Source organism: Cetorhinus maximus, unplaced genomic scaffold, assembly GCF_964194155.1.
Source record: "Cetorhinus maximus unplaced genomic scaffold, sCetMax3.hap1.1 HAP1_SCAFFOLD_778, whole genome shotgun sequence".
Taxonomy (NCBI): Eukaryota; Metazoa; Chordata; class Chondrichthyes; order Lamniformes; family Cetorhinidae; genus Cetorhinus; species Cetorhinus maximus.
This window is the reverse complement of record NW_027596720.1, coordinates 75,868-98,147: the sequence shown is the minus strand read 5'-3', so window position 1 is coordinate 98,147 and position 22,280 is coordinate 75,868. Positions and strand designations below refer to the sequence as shown.

Below are 22,280 nucleotides of genomic sequence, written 5' to 3'. Positions count from 1 at the left end.
TCTCTAATCACATCCAGCCCGACCAAACTCTGACATCTCTGCGCTTCTCTAAATCTGGCTGCTTGTGTATCCTGAATTTACTCAATCCACCATTGTTGGCTGTGCCTTCAGCCGTAGAGGGAACTTTACTCTGTATCTAACCCCGTGCTGTGCCTGTCCTGGGAGTGTTTGATGGAGACAGTGTAGAGGGAGCTTTACTCTGTATCTAACCCCGTGCTGTACCTGTCCTGGGAGTGTTTGATGGGGACAGTGTAGAGGGAGATTTACTCTGTATCTAACCCCGTGCTTTACCTGTCCTGGGAGTGTTTGATGGGGACAGTGTAGAGGGAGCTTTACTCTGTATCTAACCCCGTGCTGTATCTGTCCTGGGAGTGTTTGATGGGGACAGTGTAGAGGGAGTTTTACTCTGTATCTAACCCCGTGCTGTACCTGTCCTGGGAGTGTTTGATGGGGACAGTGTAGAGGGAGCTTTACTCTGTATCTAACCCCGTGCTGTACCTGTCCTGGGAGTGTTTGATGGGGACGGTGTAGAGGGAGCTTTACTCTGTATCTAACCCCGTGCTGTACCTGTCCTTGGAATTCTTGCCATCCTTTGATTGCGACATTGAAGAAGTGCCTTCTCTCTGTTCCACTTGTTCCAATGGATTTTGAGGATCCCATGATAGTGTTTAAAGAACAGCAGACTTTCCTAGTTGTTTTTGACACAACAGGGAAACGTAATGCATTAGCTTGTGAACTTATCCACACGTCCAATGAGGAAGGAACAGAAAATAAGAGAGTCATCCCGGCCTGGTCTCACCCAGCTCACAGCAAATCATTTACTTTGAAGTTAATTAACTGTCATTACGAGGGTAAAAAGCAACAAGACAAGTGGCTACTTAGGGAGGAATGTTGGCCCAAACAATTTGCCTGCTGTTTAGGAATCCAGCACTCCCTGAGTATCCACTGACTGCCTCGATTACGCCGTCAATTCCCACTTGAACCCACAACCTTCTGACTTGGGGGCCCACAACTGAGACAAGGAGCACGGCTGGTGTTTATGATTAGTCAATATTTCTGGACGATGACAGTTCTAGTTTAAACACTAATGTATCAAAAATGCCAGTGAAAGACTTCAAACATTTGTTGATGAATTGCACCATCTTGTGGATAAATGCATGTTATCACAAGAAATATCAGATTAGTTTACACTGGCCGTGGTTCTACACTTCATGATCAGTCAGATCTATACTTAGAGCAGCAGAGCTTTTCCAGTGTTGTATTGCAGTACTGAACAAGTTGTTGGAGCTGTGGGCTGACAAGACTCCGGGTCCTGATAGACTTCATTGTAAGGTCTTAAAGGAGGTGGCAAATGAGGTAGTTGATGCTTTGGTGTTAAATTTCCAAAATTCGCTAGATTCTGGAAAGGTTCCATCAGACTGGAAAATGGCAAATATAACCCCTCTATTCAAGAATAGAGGGAGGCAGAAAACAAGAAACTATAAGCCAGTTAGCTTGACATCTATCATGGGGAAGGCGTTAGAATCGATCATTAAAGAGGTTATAGCTGGGCATTTAGAAAAACTCAAGGTAATCAGGAAGATGCCGTATGGTTTTGTGAAAGGTGTCAAGACGAGATTAATGTCTATAATGTTATTAGAAATTATTTTTTAAAATAGAGTTTAGTGGTGTCTGTGTCTAATTGTGTGTATGTGTGTGTGTCTTAATTGGAATAAAGCCAGCTGGTCTAGAGGCTTTGATGTATAGAAATAAGTAGGTTTGAAATGGTAATTAGGTAAACATGGGTAAGTTTAGAAACATAGGGGTCAAGGGGGCAATTTGCATTTTTAAATAATCCATTCAAAAGAATGGGTGAAATCTTGCACCTAGCTAGAAGATGCCAAGCAATATGTTTATTCTTTTTTCAGCTTACTAATAAAATTGGTGGAATGAAAGGATGTTATTGTTAGAAGAGGTAAAATTAAAAGTCTAGTGATACAATGGAAAATTTACATTCAAAGAGAAAGATATGTATAAAGGAGAAAGGAGAATGTGGGTAAGGAGAGGCATTTTAAGATCCAACAAGTGTGAAAAGCCTCAAGCTGCTGTCTGCAAGGGCCCAGAGCTGAAAGTAACTCATTTTGAATGCAACTGTCCAGGTTGTGCTTTCCCAGAGGTCTGTTAAATCTATGAGTTTTACTGTTGCCATAATGGAGGTGTAACTGAGAGTCGGGTTAATTAGGGGATTTTTGTAGTTATTAGAGTAGTAATTTTGTAGATGTATGTATGTGTTTACAATCTTTCTTGTATTAATAAATGTTTAATTTGGTTTTTAAAAAACCTCTTGAGACTCTGTGGTCTTATTGCTACTGAATTCAAAGCCTGCATCTCAAAACATACAAATTGCAAAAACGGGTTATGACAGTTGTCTCAAGTTTCTCTCTGGGATTTGAACAACTCAGCTTTTACCATCGGCTGTGTCATAATAAAGAGAAATCATGTTTAACCATTTTATTAGAGTTCTTTGAACATGTACTGTGGATAAAAGGGAGCTGGTAGACGTTCTGTACTTGAATTTCCAGGAGGCATTCAATAAGGTGCCACATCAAAGATTATTGCGGAAAATAAAAGCTGATGGTGTAGGGGGTGACATATTAGCATGGATAGAAGATTGGTTGGCTGGAAGGAAACAGAGAGTATGCACAAATGGGTCTTTGTCTGACTGGCAGGATGAGAGGAGTGGAGGCCCACAGTGGTCTGTGCTGGGGCCTCAACTTTTTATGAGTTTTACAACTCTAAGAAAATGAAAGCAAACACAAGAGTAGAAAAAAACTGTGCTGTTGCCTAGCAACAGAGGTCCAGAGAGGCAGGCCCCACCCATCCACCTACACACAGACGCACACACACACACATACAGTAAAAACAGCAGTTTGACTTCAGTTGGAAGAAGGTATCAGGACAGGCAGAACATGAAAAGGGGCTGATAGCAAGTTCCAGGGGGATGGAACAGGGAAGATCCCAAGCAGACTTTCGAGTCAAAGGAAGGACAGGAACCTGGAAAAGGTCCTGTTAGGTGAAGTTAAGAGTGAGGAGCTTCAAGCTTAAAGGAAGAAAAGCTGCAGGAAGCCAATTTAAAGTGAGTCTGGCTTGTGAGAATTCAGAAGGTCCAAAGAGAAAGCCGAAGGTCAGTAACTGTTTGCTATGGCCATATGAAGCAGTTGATGGCTGAGTCAGTGAGAGAGAGTGTGTGGAAGGAAGCTTGAATGCACGTGGTGACCCAGGGGAGAGGAACATCGGAAGGAGAGTTCAAAACCCTGAAGGTGGACCCTTGCAGAAGGCATCTGAGAGAAAGCATTGGTTTGAGAGACGATTCCAAAGTGAATTCTTGGAGAGTGGAGATTGGAAGCCCTCGTGTGAAAGAGAGTTCAGTGAGACCAGTTGGCTCACAGTGTATTAAGCATCTGGGGGGATTTGAGGAGAGACCCATAACATTTATTTGGGGTGGCATCTGTCACTTGGTTCCAGAGTGTGGTGTGTCGGACCACGGGTCACCTACTGGTTTACATAGACTGTGTACTTACTGTGAACATTAGAGTATAAGATAGCTTTTGTAACTTATGTTATTGTTACAAATCTGTATATATCCGTAAAGGTATAGATGGTGGTGAAGGAATAATATAATATAGTTAATCTTTTCTTGTTTAATAAATGCTTTATCCTTTCATTTATAGTTCATCAGCTGACTCCTGTGACTGTTCAGTAGTTACTCTCCACATTTCTAAACAAAAGACAAAAGTTCGGATCTATCAAGCTGGGTTCCACCCTGGGATCAGGCTTGCCCTGTGGTAAAATCAGCTGGGGTCATAATAAAAAGCATAGTATTATTTAAATGGAGAACGGCTGCAGAATTCCGAGGTGCAGAGGGATCTAGGTGTTCTCATGCATGAGTCACAAAAAGTTAGTATGCAGGTACAGCAAGTGATTAAGATTAATGGAATGCCATCCTTTATTACAAGTGGAATTGAACATAAAGTAGGGATATTATGCTTCAGTTATACAGGGCATTGGTGAGACTACATCCCCAATATTGTGTGCAGTTTTGGTCTCCCTATTTAAGGATGTAAATGCGTTGGAGGCAGTTCAAAGGAGGTTTACTAGATTGATACCTGGAATGAGTGGGTTGTCTTATCAGGAAAGGTTGAACAGACTGGGCTTGTTTCCACTGAAGTTTAAAAAAGTGACGGGTGACTTCATTGAAGTATAGAAGATCCTGAACAGTCTTGACAAGGTGGATGTGGAAAGGGTATTTCCTCTTGTGGGTGAGTCCAAAACTAGGGGGCACTGTTTTAAAATTAGGGGTCACCCTTTTAGGGAGATGAGAAATTTTTTCTCTGAGGATTGTGCAACTTTGGAATTCTCTGCCTCAGAAGGCGGAAGAGATGGGATTATTGAATATTTTTAAGGCGGAGGTAGATTGATTCCCTTGCCTAACAAGGATCTAATGTTATTGGGAGTAAATGGGAATGTGGAATTCGAAACACAAACAGATCAGCTGCGATCTTAATGAATGGCAGAGCAGGCTCGAGGGGCCGAATGGCCTACTTCTGCTCCTATTTTGTATGGTCATATTCCCTAATCCTGGTTCCTCCATCATAATCCTTTTTAGAGGGGATTGCACAACTCATTCACCAACACTATAGGTAGACATTAGAAATATTCAAACTGGGAAAAATCAGCAAGGATTATCAATCCTGGTCCCTATCTGACAACACTGCTTGGATTCAGCTATGATGGTCCTGACCCTTATCCAAATGTCAGTGTGGCTCAGCGGGTCGCACTCTCCTGCCCAAGTCAGACGGTTGTGGATTTAAATCTCATTCCAGAGATTTCAATGCGTACAACCAGGCTGACACTCCTGTGCAATACTGAGGCAGTGCTGCATTGTTGAAGGTGCTGTCTTTCAGACAAGACATTAAACAGAGGTCTCATCAGCCCTGTTGAAGTTAAAGATTTGGAACGGCAGGGGGAGTTCTCCTAGCAAATATTAAGTCTTTAGGTTATGTTTTCACTTATCTCATTGCTATTTGTGGGATCTTGCTGTGCACAAATTGCACTTCAAACCAATTTATTTAGGACACAAGTCTCAAAGGGCAAGGCATCTTCTCCCTCACCTAATTAAAATTTCAAGGAACTGCAGAATGCATTTCAAATAGTACTTTTTTTTAATTAAAACCTGTGAAGATACAAGTGAGAACATTTCTGTAACAATATTTTGAAAAGTTGTTTTTAAAAAAATGTAACTATTATGAAACAAGTCAACCGAGGGTTTAACTCGAAGGCTTGTGATACTCTCATCCACCTCCATGGAGCTGATAAGAAGTGAACTGAAGTGAGAAACAGTTTTCTAACGCTGAAATAGACTGGACTCTTCTTGTCCCCCCTACCCATTTCCACCTTCGTCTGGTCCCTGTAAGCTGCATCAAAAAATAAGCTTGACAGAATCTCAGTTAAGTTTCAAATGGGTAACCACAGGCTAAGCTGGGGTGGAGGCTTTATTTGACGGTCAGGGTGTGAAACTCTCATTGCAATCTGCCTTCTCCCCTCAGCCTCCCTTACCCAGGAATGTCTGCACTGTTTCACTTGAATCTAAAATGGTGGTCGTCGCTTCAATGACAACATACATCGAGGCTCACGTTCAGATCCCATGCCAGGAAAATCCCTTTGGAAATTCATGCACTATTTTGGTTGCCATTAATGGAAGTAAGATTTTAAGAATCACTTAAAAACACTGTATAGAAGTGTACCCTTGCTCTGCATCATTCACCTTGTTAATATTCCAGGCATATTACAATCCCACTAATTAGGGCAGGGAATCCTATTTTACTGATAGTATTGTTCATTTCTGACCATTTTGTTTTTGTGCCTTGTTAAAAAAGAGATTAAAAATATTCTCAGTCCTTGTCCCTGCCCTGGATGAAACTGGAAGAAATGCTTTGTATCTTTTCAAACTGCAAGTGGTCTGTTTGCAAGATGATTCCCAGTAGTGACTGGATTGAATCAATGTCCTTTGTGCAGTTGTGTTCAGAGACAAATTAGGATCGGGGGAGTGAGAAGGAGAATCAGCGTTGCTGTTCCAGGTGAAGTCCTTTCATGTTATGTGCACTTCCACACACACACTGCCATGTTGCCCCCGAAATACATGTAGAGAATGTTCTTCATCTCGTGAGTGACTTCAAACCCAAACCCTTCACCGACCACCACATGCCAGGAAGCACCAAACCTCTTGTCCATGGTTTCTTTAATCATTTTGGCTGCAGTCTGTGGAAGAGATGAAACAAGTTAATTTTTTTTTTAAAAAGATGGGAAGTGGAGCTGTTAATTCAGGGGAACTCACTGTCTCTAGATGCCAGAATGAAGTCATTTGTAACAATACAATAGAACAACACCTTATTCAAGTAATTTGAGAACTGATGTGTGGGGCGTGGAGAAGGGAGGAACAGGTGAGTTTGGACCTATGATTCCCAAAGTTCTCCACCACTGGGAGTTTTCCTCACCTCATGTCTGGGTGTGTTGGAGACTCATTGATAGAGATTGATCACTGCGATTAGTCAATAACTCCATTCTCATGTATATGATTATAGATGATGAACTGGATGGATCCTGGTCTTTTATCATCCAGCAATTCAGATATTAGAGTGCAGAAAGCAGAGTCTAGTATTCCCTCCACTGACTGCACCCTATTGTGTAACCCAGCTGACTTACAGTGACCTGACAACATTGTAGACCCAAGAAAACATGAGTTTACTAATGTGCTTCCACTACTTTAAAATAAACATGATGGGGGGGGGGGGGAACGGTGTTGTCCTCACACATTCAGACTCAGTCCCTGTATTAGCAGCACAGCCCAACATTACTACAAGGGCCTGGCTCCCTGTAGGGAGATTACTCCAAAATAGGATCAAAACTCCTCTTTTGTGATCATTGTGTTGATTCATTGAGTTGACAGAAGGAGGGCTGCTGGTTATAATACCACGTACTCCAGATCCCTCACCTCAGTCAAACTAATGGAGAGACACGCCAACAGAGTAGATGTGCAATAGTTTGTGACTGATTAAGTGCATTCTTTATGTATTACTTCCCAAGCTATTTATTCGAGTAAATTGTACAGGTAGGGCGCACATCAACTCGAGTGGTTAGGGTATTGCCACACAGGCCACAGTTCCGGTAGTTGTGACCTGTTTGTGGCCTCATGCAGTCCCTTTAAGATTGCTCTGTAGCAGTGTACCCACACAGTTTAATGGGAATATTGAACACATGTAGTAACACCTTTAGCAACTGAACTATCGGGGGAGCATCAATACACACAGCAGAACAAAACATCAGTGAGACCAGCCGCCCATCAATAAACCAGCTGCACATATAATTGGAGCAAGACACACTCACCTCATTATTAGCAGAAAACTTCTCACAAGCCGTGACACACAGTTCCATTGTCTCCACTTTCATTTCCTCTGGCATATCACAATACTGAAAACAGAAGATGACAGGGGCTGACGAAGCAGCTTCCACTAAAGAGAAACTTTGTGTGTAACTTGCATTCAAATTAGGGTGCAGAAATCACAACTAATTGGCATGTTTTCCTGCAATATACAGGAGCAACTTACACAAAGTTTTTGCTTTTGTGAATTTAACCTGAAGGATGTTAATATTGGTGTAAGGAATAACTTTCCAATTTTGGACATTCTGTATCCAACACAGGAAGCAGTCAAGCTCCCTCTTCTTTGGCCCAACAATATTCCTCAGCACAATCACTTCAGTGCATTAATGTGAAAATTCCCCTATTCCCACACTTCCCCAATTTCCTGAAGGATGTCGTCTACTGGAGTGAGATTGGAGGCAATTTGCACTGTGCATAGATACCCATTTTGAAATGGATCAAGACTTCCCAAACGCATTTCACTCAGAACCCCCCCACCACCCCCCCACAGGCTTAAGTGCACAAATAACCTCGGTTATTTGGGTTAATCGTTTTTCACAGGTTGAGAGTACACGGTGCCATAGGCTACTTAACACAAAGCTCACTACAAGCTTGTTAAAGATAGGATGGCACCGAACGTAAAACCCTTGCAGAACAGTTAGATACTTTGTAGGATTGAACAGCTGAGACTTTTGAGGGTCACTTAAAACCTGGCCACATGGACTGCAGCAGTTCAAGAAGGCAGCTCACCACTATCTTCTCAAGGGCAATTAGGGATGGGCAATAAATACTGACCTAGCCAGCGAAGCCCACATCCCGTAAATGAATAAAAACGTTCTGTTAGGACAATCAGCCAACCACGACTTGTTTTACCAACAACTGACAACAATGACTGACCACCCAACAGGGATGTGTGGGTGTGACAAAGTTTTACCACCAAGATCAACGCCATTTACTGACAGTCCTCTCACATGTAGTGGCAGTAGGTCAAAATGAATGATTTTATTTTGCCTATTCTAGCTCTCTGGTTTCAGTCAGAACGTCAAAATCTGACAAGACATCATTTCTCCAAGCTTAAAATGAAATTCAAATTATTATTTTATAGCATGAGAGTACCAGTTAATTAATTAATAAACTTTACAGCACTGTCTGTGACCTGACCTTGCCAAGATTGATAAGAGATTAACTGACATTGTGTGTCTCTGTCTGGTGCAAGGAACCCTGTCTTGACAAGTGAAGCTTTGCTCTGGATTTGGACAGCTACATGGCGAGGAGCTTTCAAGCAACTTGTTGGGGATCATCTCCACAATCAGAGGCAGCATGTAACGCTTAGACCCACGAGCTGAATAGGCCATTGAGTTGAATGGACTTTCTTAGTCTCAGCTGGGAAGGGGGTTCATGCAGTTTAATTGGAAACTCACCCTGACAATAGGGAAGGTTTGAATTCGCCTGGAATCTGCATCTTCCTTCTTTGGCTCGGGCTCTGCCATTACGCATAAACTCTACTCCTTTCAGGAAAAAAAGGTTGTTAATATCCCCATTTCACAGAATCAATCACAACAAAAAGCATATCACTAAAACTATAGTACTGGATTCTTTCTCGATCCTTTTAATCCCTCTGCTCCTATTATGAGCAAACATCCCTTTGCGGTAATCACATAGAGTATATTGCCTCTAATGAAACCCAGTAAGGATACAAACAAAATGTACCGTCTGCCACAGTCAAACAGCCAAAACTCAATGACCATCTGGGTGCATTTCGGAAAGGTGCTTAGCATTGATAACCCAGCAATGAAGGTAAAATATTCTCCTAAACCCATGAGCCTGCCTGCTATATGACAAAGACTATGAGGTTCACCAAGACCTACAGGTGATTAATATACTGCAGCATGAAAAGTTTAGCAACGTTATTAAACCAGAAACTAGTCAAAAACTCATTCCTAAACCCTTGGACTTTTCTCCCTGGTTTACATACTACACAGTGTTTAGTTAGAACTTAGAAAAAATTAAGACATCACAGGATTAAGGGGGTGTCAGAATCTGAAGGCATAAAAAGATCAAGGTGCATACAGGGGGAATTTGCAATTCCCCTTAATTCAATGCTCAATAATCTGCAGCAAAATATACTTGTTTTTAAAAAGGGTTTTAAATTGAACTGAAATTATTCAATACAGCTCAGTATCACAATGGACAGTACATTTCTCAGACCGGGCTTCAGAATTAAGTAAGATTTATTTTTAAGTTATTATTTATTTTTATTTATTATGTTTAGAAGAATGAGGGGTGATCTTATTGAAACGTACAAGACTCTGAGGGGGCTTGACGGGGTAGATGTTGAGAAATTGTTTCCACTAGTGGGGGAATCTCGAACTAGGGGACATAGTTACAGAATAAGGGGACACTCATTTAAAACTGAGATGCAAAGGAATTTCTTCTCTCAGAAGGTAGTGAATGTCTGGAATTCTCTACCCCAGAGAGATGTGGAGGCTAGATCACTGAAAGTATTTAAAGAGGAGGTAGATAGATCTTTGAAACTTCGGGGAGTTGAGGGCTATGACGAGTGGGCACGAAAGAGGAGTTGAGGCCTGGGGCAGATCAGCCGTGATCTTATTCAATGGGGGGCAGGCTTGAGGGGTTGAATGGCTCCTATTTCTTATGTTCTTATCTGGGACATCCCAGGTGTACCACATTGCCATGGGGATAGGTTTCAGGGAGCGACCCTTTTGTGTTAGGTTTATCTGTGTGCTGTCTCACAGAAACCGTTAATTAGCTTGGAAGGCATAGAGGCCATTAGGAACCAGGGAGTCACAAAGTAGGAATTGCAAATGGGGCCCATGCTTGGAATGAAAAGTCCAAATTCATAAGGAATTAAAATTGTCACATCTGCCTGGTAAAGCTAATGGAAGAGATCGGCAGTGGAATCCTCAGAGAGAGAGAGCGAGCTCTGGAAGTCTAAGTGTCAGATTGGAAAACAGGAGAGTCAAAGTGAATTCCTAACACCTGTGGCACATCTTCATTTGGTCCCAGGAGAAGTGAAGGAACCGTCATGATTCTGTGTTGTATAGGGAAACTCTGGGGTAGAAATAGAAAAGGGGATATCCTGTTGAAATTTTCAGGTTTAAAATTGAAGGCTTACTAAATATATTGGCGGTAGATAGGAATGTGGAACTCGAAACACAAACAGATCAGCCACGATCTTATTGAATGGCGGTGCAGGCCCGAGGGGCTAAATGGCCTACTTCTGCTCCTAGTTCGTATGTACGTATTTTCACAGAGCAGGTGTCCAACCCAGGATGTCCTGGTTTGCAAGGCTCAGTATCATTCCACACATTACATTTACCCACTAAACTATGGAAGCATCTGGTTTCTACATTACTCCAATTCCCCTGGTTTAGCCCTTCTAGTTGAAACAAGGGGATTTATTTCATACTAAAAAAAAAGCAGAATTAGCTCCCTTTCCTAAAGAAAAATTAGACCAATCTCCCTCAAGCCCCTCTAAGAGGAGTCAGCATGTATTACTGAACTATTGCATCTAAGCATAAACATTACTGATCAGGCAGTTTTCTACCAAATGTCTTCCCATCAATTTGGCCTGATCCTAGGCTACTCTCATCACATCCTCTTGGTGGGAACCGAAATGCTGTTGGCAGAATGTACAACAGCAGAGATTGTCACACCCAAACCCACCAGACATTGCAAACAAGCCACTGCTGAGTAATCAGGGAAATCCTGGCTAATTTTTCCACTTTCCTCAACCCAACACGTTGCATTGATATAGCACCTTTAGTATAACAAACCATCCCTTCACAGGAGCAATATAAACTAAAATGAGACACCAAGCCTCACGAGCTGATATTAGGACAGATTGCGAAAAGCTTGGACAGAGAGGAAAGCCTTAAGGAGTGTCTTCAAAGAAGAAAGAGAGGTAGAGAGTTGAAGAGGCTTATGGAGGGAATTCCAGAGCTTAGAGCTCAGGGAGCTGAAAGCACGGCTGCCAATGGTGGGGAATTTTCAAGAGGCCATAATTAGAGGAGCGCCAATTTCTTGGAGGGTCGTGGGGTTGGAGGAAATTACAGAAATAGGGAGGGGACAAGACTATGGAGGGATTTGAAAACAAGCGTGAAAATTTTTAAATCGAGATGCTGCTTGACCAGGAGCCAATATAGGTCAGGGAACTCAAGTGGTGATGGATGAACAGGACTTGGTGTGAGTTAGGACATTGGCAGCAGAGTTTTGGATTATCTCAAGTTTGCAGAGGGTAGAATGTGGGAGACTGGCCAGCAGCGCATAGGAATAGTCAAGTCTAGAGTTAACAAAGGTGTGGGTGAGGGCTTCAGCAGCAGATGAGCTGAGGCAGGGGTTGATGCAACCAAAGTGGAAATAGGTGATCTTGGAGATGGAGCGGATATATGGTTGGAAGCTCATCTTGGGGTCCAATATGATTCCAAGGCTGTGAACAAACTAATTTAGTCTCCAGACAGTTGCTAGGTAGAGGGATGGTGGCTAGGGAACGGAGTTTGTAACACAGGCTTTAGATATTGGCTTCCGTCTTCCCCATACTCAACTTAAGGAAATTTCTGTTCAGCCAGTACTGGATGTTGGATAAGCAGTGTTGACAATTTAGATGCTGATGCAGCACCACTGCTGGTGGGAGGCTGTAACTCCAAGTTTCTAGTTCAAGTGTGCAATTTAGATTTTACAATAGAAAGACAAAAGTAAGGACAGCATGTAGAATTTGCAATTGGCCTTGAGGGGGGTGGCAAGAGGGGTGAACTGTATCAGCAATGTTCCAATTATCCCCCATCCTCAAACTCCACTTCAATTCCCCAGGTGCAGCACAACAGATTCGGTAATGTTTAAATCTTTATTGCCAATAGATTCTTAACAGCAAGGAGGCCATCGTGCCGGTTAGCTGTTCGAAAGAGCTATCCAATAAGTCCCACTCCTCTTTCCCCATAGCCCTGCACATTTGTTTTCCTTTTGAAGTATTTATCCAATTCTCTTTTGAAAGTTACTATTGAATCGGTTTCCATCCCCCTTTCAGGCTGTGATCACAAATCACAGTATTAAAAAAAATCTTTCCTAATCTCCTCTTTATCTTTTGCCAATTGCTAGCATTCTGTGTCCTCTGGTTACCAACACTCCTGTCAATGGAATCAGTTTCTCCTTATTTACTCCAGGACCAATATATCCCCCTCTAATCACTAAAAAAGTGGTCTGGTCATTATCACATTGCTGATTGTGGGATCTTGCTGTGTGCAAACTGGGTGTCATGTTTCCTATGTTACAATATTGGCTACACTTCATGGTTCGCAGGATGGAAGACAGTCATATACCAAAGGACTTTCTATACAGTGAGACAGCTGGAGCCAGATGCCCAAAATCCGCTTCAAGGATGCCTACAAGTGCTACATGAAGACCCCAGACATCGATTATCACAACTGGCAGTCATCAGCTGACGACAGAGGAAAATGGAGACACCTCCTGCGGGCACCAGCATGACGACCGGTGGCTACAGCGCTTTGGCAACAGATGCCAAAGACAGCAACCCACAACATTGATTAGCAGCATCATGCAGCAGAACCTGCCCCTCAAGGATTGCCCTCTCTAGCCATCCGCAAAGGTTCACCATATGAAGGCACGCCTTCTGAACAGATTGTCTGCTGCGTGTCCATCATCTTTCGCAGACGGACGGATGCCAAAGCTGACTGATCTGAACGCCTCATGGTTATAAAGTAAATTGGGACATCCTGAGGATGTGACAGGAACTATATAAATGAAAGTCCTTGTTGTTTGTTTCTGCGAGGCACCTTTGGAAGTTTTTTCAACATTCAAGCTGCTGTGAAAACTCAAGTAATTTACTCTATCAAAACCCGCGATGCTTTTAAGCTTATGATGCTTTTCAATCTCCCCTTAACCTTCACTGCTCAGAATCCCAGCTTCTGGCCAAAATTTACCCCCCCAATCAACATAAATCAGACTCCCCTGTCATTATCCCATGGCCACTAGTGGGATCTTGCTGTGCACAAACTGGCTGCTGTGTTTCCTGCATTACAACAGTGACTACACTTCAAAAAACAAAGGGCTTCATTGGCTTTGGGATGTCCTGAGGGGGTTATAGGCGCTAGAGGAATGCAAGTCTGTCTTATTCTCTCCCCCCAACACCAACCCCATCCCCATCACTGAAGCCCCGTATGGCGGTTGGAGGCTCTGAGACTGGAGCTCAGGCCTCAGCCCGCGGTCACCCCCTGCAGCCCAGCCCCAGGCGGGGGTCTGCGGGACATGGGGCCGGGGAGCAGGATGGACTCACCTGGGGCCCGCTCCCGCTCCGGCCGTTGTTAGGGACAGAATCCGGGTCCCAGCAACCACAGGATGTCCCGCCCCCCAGCACATCCCATTGGCGGCACCGCCACTTCTTCGGCATCACATTGGCTGGAGTGGGTGCCACTCAAATCGGCCTTGCGGGGCGTGGCTTATAGTCCCGCCTCTCCTTCACGGTGATTGGTTCTCACTTCAGCTTCCAGCCTCCCATTGGCTGGTTGGAGTGTCAGTCCGCAGCGGGAGGCCCAGCCTCTCTCGGCCTGGATTTGATCACCTTGAAGCGAATGGTGCGCTCGGACGGTTTGATTTTATTCCCATTTTGGTTATTGAGAAATATTTACAGAGTCTGCGGCGTTTCCCGCTGCTTTCAGACACCGGGCCGCTCGGTTGTCAAGGCGCTGACTTGCGCCCTAGCAACGGTTTATGGCGGAGGTTCCACCCCCCTCAACAACGCTGATTGGTCAATTCGATGCCAAATTAATTGCAGCTTCAAAGTGAAGAGAACAAATGGAGAGAAAATAAACTTACATTTCCATAGCATATTTCAAACCCCCCCCCCCCCCAGGATGTCCCAAAGCGCTTTACAGCCAATAAAGGGCAGTCACTGTTGGAATGTAGGAAATGTGGCAGTCAATTTGTACACAGCAAGATCCCACAAACAGCAATGTGATACTGACCCAGGTCACCTGTTTTAGTGATTTTGGTTATAGGATAAATGTTGGCCCCGAGACACGGGGGAGAAGTCCCCACTGCTCTTCTTCAGTATAGTGGTCGTGGGATCTTTTATGATCAGTTTAGTGTTTATCTGAAAAGCAGCACTCCCTCAGTACTGATCCTCCCAAGTGCAACACTCCCTGAGCACTGACCCTCTAACAGTGCAGCACACCCTCTGTACTAACTGTTGTAAGTGCAGCGTTCCCTCAATATTAACTCTCTGAAAGTGCAGCACTCCCTCATTACTGACCCTCCGACAATGCAGCACTCCCTCAGTGCTGACCCTCTGAGAGTGCAGCACTCCCTCAGTACTGACCCTCTGAGAGTGCAGCACTCCCTCGGCACTGACCCTCTGACGGTGCAGAGCTCCCTGGCGTTCTGAGTGTCAGCTTGAATTCTCTGCTCAAGGGGAGGGAGAAGATGTATCTAGCGATGTGACAAGAGCACTAAGAACAGCCATATCCAAGCTCCATGACATTCAGATAGTGAGTAAGAGATAGAATAACAAATAGACTGAGTTACCAGGCTCCATGAGTCAGGTTGCTGGGCCTGAGGAATGGCTTGGGCCCTCGGGGTTGTAGTTTGTGCACCCATGTATTTAGGAATGTGAATACTCTATAATCACTCCTGAATTTTCTTACTGTTCTCCAAACTGGGAGATTCCCTGCCCCCACTATTTCACTGTGTTTAACCAATAACTGGCTGAGCTAAACACCAGATTTGATCTCTGCCCCTCCTTCTCTCTCTAATCTCCCCCAGTCCCACAACCTTCTCAGATATCTGCACTCTAATTTTGGCATCTTCTGTATTCCCAATTATAGTTGTTCCACCATTGGTGGCCCCAAGCTCTTCAATTCGCTCCCTATAACTCTTTGCCTCTCTATCTCACTTTCCTCCTTTAAGACCCTCCTTAAAACCTGCTTCTCTGCCCAAGCTTTTGATCAGATGATCACCTTATGTGGTTCAGTGTCATACTTTGTTTTAAAGTGTCCCTGTGAAGCGCCTTGGGACATTTCATTACATTCAAAGTTCTGTATAAATATAAAATGGTGTTGACTCACCTTGACCATAGCAGTGACAATTAGCACTGGACATTTGCATGTGTGGTCACAGGGAGAAGGAAGAATTGATGTTAGCTGTGATGTCCCTGTAGTTGAATAGCCTGCTGACTGCCAAAGTTCACAACAAATGATTTGCTAGCTGCTTTGGCCACAGACTGGAGAGCAACTGGCCCTGTCAATGCATGCTAAGAGTCAGCACCTTCAGGAGAGGAAAGTGGGTGGAAGCTGCCAAGAATATTCAGTGTAAAGCTCAGTCAAACCCAGTATCACATAAAGTCAACCTTTAACCGGAACTTTGTCAGCAGTGGCTCATCAATAATGTGTGTTCTCTGCAGCTGTGAGCGGTGGCCTCAATACAGGGCTAGGGGTTGAAAAAGCTCTTTGCACCAGGAGTCATTAACACAGAAAATAATGTTTCCATCATTAGCCAACCATCTCAGCGGGAGGCAGAGCAGGGAAGCTGGCCATCGCATCACCTCTCCACAGGCTAGCTGGTATAATTGGAGATGCGTCATCTCAGGCTGTGTCCTGATATTTCTTAGCAGAATGAGGCGTTAACGATTAAAGCTGTTGATCAGGTAGATAGAGAGAAACTGTTCCCTTGCTGGGTAAGTCCAGATCAAAGGGGTGTAAAATTAGAGCTAGTTCATTCAAGGGTGATGTCAGGAATCATTTCTTCACATGAAGGGTGGTGGTATTAATAATATTCACCCAAAGTGGTTAAACGGAGTAAAGTTGCAGATCAACCACAATCTAATTGAACAACAAAAATGGACTCAAGGGACCGAGTAGCTTCCTCCGGTTCTCGTTCTTCTAGATGGCTGAATGGAACAAGGGAGAATGGCACAGAATAATCACTCCCTTCCCCCTTGAGTAGGAACTGGGATAGTGCATGCAGTGGGGAGATCAAAATAAAAGGTCAGGGCAAAAATTAATTTAAAAAAATAAATGTGCTATGTCACAAGATAGAAATAAAAAAACTTTCATTTCTACAGCACCTTTCACAATCTCAGGTCATCCCAAGCACTTTACAACCAATGAAGTGCTCTTTAAAATGTAGCCACTGTTGTAATACAGGAAACACAACATGTAATTTGCATACAGCAAGATCCCACAAACAGCAATGTGAGTTTATTTTGGTGTTGGTTGAAGGATAAATGTTGGCCAGAGGACTCTAGGTAAATCTGCTCTAATTTACTTTGAAATAGGCTCAGATTAAGAAGGCCCTTCATCCCATCCAATCTCATCTTCCCAAAATATTATCCTCCATTCACAGTTCAACAAGACCTCAGTTTAAAAATTCGGATCCTTGATTTCAAATCCCTCAATAGCCTCAACCCTTCCTATCTCTATAATCTCCTTCCCAGCCCTACAACTTTCCAAGATCTCTGTGATCCTACATTCAGGCCTCTTGAGCCTCCCCTATGTTAATCGCTCCACCACTGATGGCAATGCCTTCAACTGCCTAGACCCTAAGCTCTGAAATTTCCTCCCTAAACCTCCACCTCTCTTTCTCTTTCTCCTCCTTCATGACACTCCTTAAAACCTACCTCTTCGGCTAAGCTTTCTGCCCTAATATCTCTTTATGTGACTCAGTGTCAAATTTTCAATAATGCTGCTGTAGGACATTTCACTATATTAAGGGTGTTATATAAATGCAAGTTGTTGTTGCTTTCAAAGTCCACTTGGGTGAGGAAATTGAAGTCTTAGCATCTCATTCAATGGCTGGTCAGTGTATGACGAGCAGGCAGAGAATGTAAACACAAAACAATCGCCGTTCCGATTAAACAAACTAGAACAGACACTGAAACACTCAAACAGAAACAGAAAATGCTGGAAACCCTCAGCCAGTCAGGAAACATCTGTAAAAAAAAAGGGTATCTGTTTTCAGCCCTTCAATCAATCTTGAGTTGCACGAGCTCAAATTGGTATTCCTTGAAACAATCGAGTCCCAAATGTGTATTTGGTTATAGAATCATAGGATGGCCCTTTTGTCCCATTGAGCATGTGCCAGCTCTTTGTAGGAACAATTCTTACGCCTTCGGTTAATTTGAAAGTCAGTAGAATATGATGCTTTCGATGTGTGAGAGGGTTACCACAGCTGAAAGCTCTGTGACTGTTATGACGTGGCAGATGATGCATGCCAGGTGGATCAAATCCACCAGGGAAACTCAATCCCGCCATCACAACAGATTAGTAATTTGTATTTATTTTGAGATGCGTGTCCTGAATTCAGAAGTAATAAGTACACCAAGACTTCAGAGACTTTTAGAAAACGAAATTAAACATTTATTAACAAAGGAAGAGATTTCAAGCACGTACATAGGTCTACAAATTACTACTATAATAACTCCTAAAACCCCTAATTAATCTGTCTTCCAGTTACACCCCTGTTAAGGCAACAGAAAAAAATAGATTTAAACAGATCCAGGCAAGTCAACACAATACCCTGGACAGTAGAATTCAAAGTGGCTTTTCCCAGCTTTGGTTTCTGTGACAGCAGCTTAATGCACAAATACTGGAGGCTTTTCATACTTCTGGTAGATCTTACAATGCCTTCCCTGACACATAGCCTCATTCTCCTTTATACATGTTTCCTCTTAATGTAAATCCCATTGTTCCCATATGGCTTTGGAACCTTACCTTTCTCATAAGATAAATCTTTTCATGGTGCTAATATTATCAGTAACCTTTGGGAAAAATAAACACACTGCTTGGCCTGGCTTCTCTGGCTAGATGTAACATTCTAACATCTCTTTGAAATTCAAACCACCCTGATTTATCTAAAAATGCAAATTCTCCTCATCTCACATTCTAAGACTTCAGCCATGTTTACATACTTAGCATTTCAAACCTACTTTCTTTTGATGAATCAAAGCCTCCAGACCAGCTGTCCCCAAGTTCAATTAAATCCTACACACACACACACACAGAAACTATCCAAACCCCACTATTAACCATGAGAATTATGCTTTTGTGACAGTGACACACAGTTGTTTTGCTGTGGTGTGGTTATGTAGTGAGTTTGGTGTGAAGGCACATTAGGGAAGTGATAAGAAGCAAGTGGTGGAGCGACAGGGAGACAGGTAGAGTATTAAACAGAAGGTGGCAGATTTATTGAGGACTAGCCTGAAGATTCTTTAGTACCTAGAGAAATTTACACAGCTCGAGGACTATGACAAAGAGAGAGACAGAGAGAGCCTACAGCAACACAGTATAAGCCACATGCACTATTATTAGCAGAAAACATCTTACACACAATACAGGACATCTCCCACCAATCAATAACCAAGGTAGTAAAGCATTCACAACCATCAAAAACATTTCATCTCACCGCTTTACCAACAAACGTTCAGAAAAGTTAATGTTTACACGCACACACTATGCAAATGCGTATTGAGTTGGCATGATCAACAACTGTTTCTCTTAATCTTATTTACTGACCATTAATGACCGTAAGCACACCTGGAATCCCAATCAGTCAAATCCATTTAGTAGCTAATATATCAGGCAGCACTGTGCTAATGGATTAGCACCTGTGTTTTAAAATAGAACAGAGAGCAGTTTGTTGAGAGCAGTTTGTTGAGAGCAGTTAAGTGTTGGCTCATGCTAAAAGTGTGACAGCTATGTGATCAGATGTTGCACTCCGTCAATTCCTGTAACAATGGTCTGACTGAGAGGGGAGAAGCAGGGACCTGCAATTTCAGCAACAACCCCAGCTTCTGCACCAAGCTCACAAGGCAGTGCGAAAGGAAACAGTTAAAATTCCAGCAGTGAGATTAATATTTTACTTTCAGCAATGAGTTTTATTTTGTTGTAAATCTGTCTGCAGAAGGCAGGATGGAGACATAAATTTTTAACAGTGTGCCGTAAAGTCAAATGTGACAAGACATGTTTAAGATGCAGGCAGAGAGCAGTGTTTAGGGCTTCCTTCTCTCACACAGTGTGACAGAGCAACTTCCTGAGATATCTAGTGAAACAAATAGGGAAAGAAATCTTAGCTCCAACTGAATTTTTGTTTGTTCTTTCATGGGACATGGGTGTCACTGGCAAGGCCAGCATTTGTTGCCCATCCCCAATTGCCCTTGAACGGAGTGGCTTGCTAGGCCATTTCAGAGGGCAGTTAAGAGCCAACTACATTGCTGTGGGTCTGGAGTCACCTTTAGGCCAGACCGAGTAAGTTTGGCAGATTTCCTTCCCTAACGGAGAGTAGTGAAACCTGATGGGTTTTTATAATAATAAGTTATAGTTTCATGGTCACTTTTCCTGAGGCTAGCTTTCAATTCCAGATTAATTGAATTCAAATTCCATGTGCTAAGTGAGGACAGCAGCAACCTCGCCTGTGGTGCCTACCTTGGTCAAACAGCCCACTGATGGGTGAGCAATTGGACAACATGCTGGAGGGCAGCCACTGCCAGTGGAACCGTACACACCTTTTCAGGGATTTCCACCAACATTATCATTTTATATAACCCAATCCAAAACATATTGATGATTACACATTCCAAAATAGTTAGTAATGGGACACAATACAACAACAACTTGCATTTCTAGAACTTTTAATTAATTAAAGCATCCCAAAGAGCTTCACAGGAGCATTATCAAACAAAACTTGACACCCAGCCATGTAAGGAGATATTAGGATAGAAACTTGATCAAAGAGAGGGGTTTAAAGTAACATCTTGGAGCAGGGAGAGGTTTAGAGAGGGCAATCCAGACCTTAGGGGCCAAGTAGCTGAAGGCACAGAATCACAGGATCTTAATGGCACAGAAGGAGGCCATTCGGCCCATCATGTCTGCATCAGCTCTCTAAATAAGCATTATGACCTAGTGCCATTGCCCTGCCTTTTCCCCATACCCCTGCACATTGTTTCTATTCAAATATACATCTAATGCCCTCTTGAATGCCTTGATTGAACCTGCCTCCACACTTCCAGGCAGTGCATTCCAGACCCGAACCACTCGTTGTGTGAAAAAGTTTTTTCTCACGTCACACTTGCTTCATGTGCAAATCACCAAATCTGTGCCCTCTTATTCTTGATCCTTTTACGAGCGGGAACAGCTTCTCCCTATCTACTCTGCCCAGCCCCCTCATGATTTTGAACATCTCCATCAAATCTCCTCTCAGCCTTCTCCTCTCCAAGGAGAACAGTCTCAACCTCTCCAATCTATCCTCATAGCTGAAGTTTCTCATCCCTGGAACCATTCTTGTAAACCTCTTCTGTACTCATTCCAATGTGTTCACATCCTTCCTATAATATGGTGCCCAAAACTGTACACAATATTCCAGCTGAGGTCTAACGAGTGTCTTATATAAATTCAGCATAACCTCCAGCACAGTCCCCAGTGGTAGTATGATTAAAATCAAGAGATGCGCAAAAGACCAGAACACAATGAACTCCTGCCAGAATCACTGAATTGAGAACTGAGCTTGGAGATGCATAAACTAACATACTTTTATACAATATTTATAAAAACATACTTAACACCATTACAAAATTAACCAGAGAGCACATAAAGCACTTAGACATACATTATTAATCAGTGTGTAATCACAATTGGCACAATGTTAAATATAACGCAGTTTCTCAGCATTAGTTAGGCTTTGCCTTTATAGTAGTGAACCAGAATCACATTCAATGACCAAGATTACTACATAACTTTGCAAGGTTGAGTTTGCAGTTTACCTCATCATAAACTCATCTTCCCATCTCCTAACACACACCGAGTCCTGTTGAACACCGCAGTGTTCAAACCCCTCCATTGCCTCACCACTTGCTATCTCATAATCTGCAGCCAACTGAGATCTCTGCACCTCTTGTGCCTCCTCTGTTATCTTTGTTCCACTGTTGGTGGGTATGCCTTCAGCTGCCTTGACCCTCAGCTCTGGAATTTGGTCCCCAATCTTCTCCCTCTCTCTACTTCGCACACATCCTTTAAGTCACTTCTTAAAACCTCCTCGACCAAGTTTTTAGCCATCTGCTTTAACATCTCCTTACATTTCAGTATCAAGTCTTGTTTGATAACATTCCTGTGATGCCTTGGGACATTTTGCTAAGTTAAAACTGTTATATAAGGGGAAATGATGGTATAGTGGTAATGTCACTGGGCTAGTAATCTAGAAGCCGAGACTAATGCTCTGCAGACATGGGTTCAAGTCCCACCATGGCAGCTGGTGGGATTTAAATTCAATAAATAAATCTGGAATATAAAGCTAGTCTCATTAATGGTGACCATAACAACTATCATTGATTGTTGTTATAAAGACCTATCTGGTTAACTAATGTCCTTTACAGAAGGAAACCTGCCAGCCTATATGTGATTCCAGACCCACAGCAATGTGGTTGACTCTTAACTGCCCTCTAAAATGTTCAGTTCAAAGGCAATTAGGGATGAGCTGCAAATGCAGTCTTTGCCAGCGATGTGCAAATCCCATGAAAGAATATTTTAAAATGTAAGTTGTTATTTTAGCATTCTACCATTTCAGCTGTCTCCTGGAATATAAACACCAGTATATAACCCTCTCCATCTGGGTTGGTTGTGATTTTGTCTGACTGTTCCTGCTCCCTTAAGTACAATTAGATTCCAGTGTAAGTATGTCTGTGACCAGGCACCATCCATGGCCACTTTAGTCAGCCTCTTCTCAATGAACCTAATGTACAACTTTCTTTTGCTATTGTAATTTGACACCATCAGTGTGCTCAGACTTCAGCTTTCAAGAGTTGCAA

General features: G+C 43.0%; 1 protein-coding gene across 1 annotated transcript; it reads right to left on the bottom strand.

Moving 5' to 3' along the window:
* Positions 1 to 5,178: 5,178 nt before the first annotated feature.
* Positions 5,179 to 13,810, bottom strand: LOC144674741 (dynein axonemal light chain 4-like). The gene is made up of 4 exons (XM_078535959.1): positions 13,767 to 13,810; positions 8,878 to 8,964; positions 7,423 to 7,506; positions 5,179 to 6,297 (listed from the first exon to the last, which is right to left on the bottom strand). Exons 2-4 carry the CDS (start codon positions 8,944 to 8,946, stop codon positions 6,133 to 6,135), a joined length of 318 nt encoding a protein of 105 aa, XP_078392085.1. The 5' UTR covers positions 8,947 to 8,964; positions 13,767 to 13,810; the 3' UTR covers positions 5,179 to 6,132.
* Between the last annotated feature and the right edge of the window lie 8,470 nt (positions 13,811 to 22,280).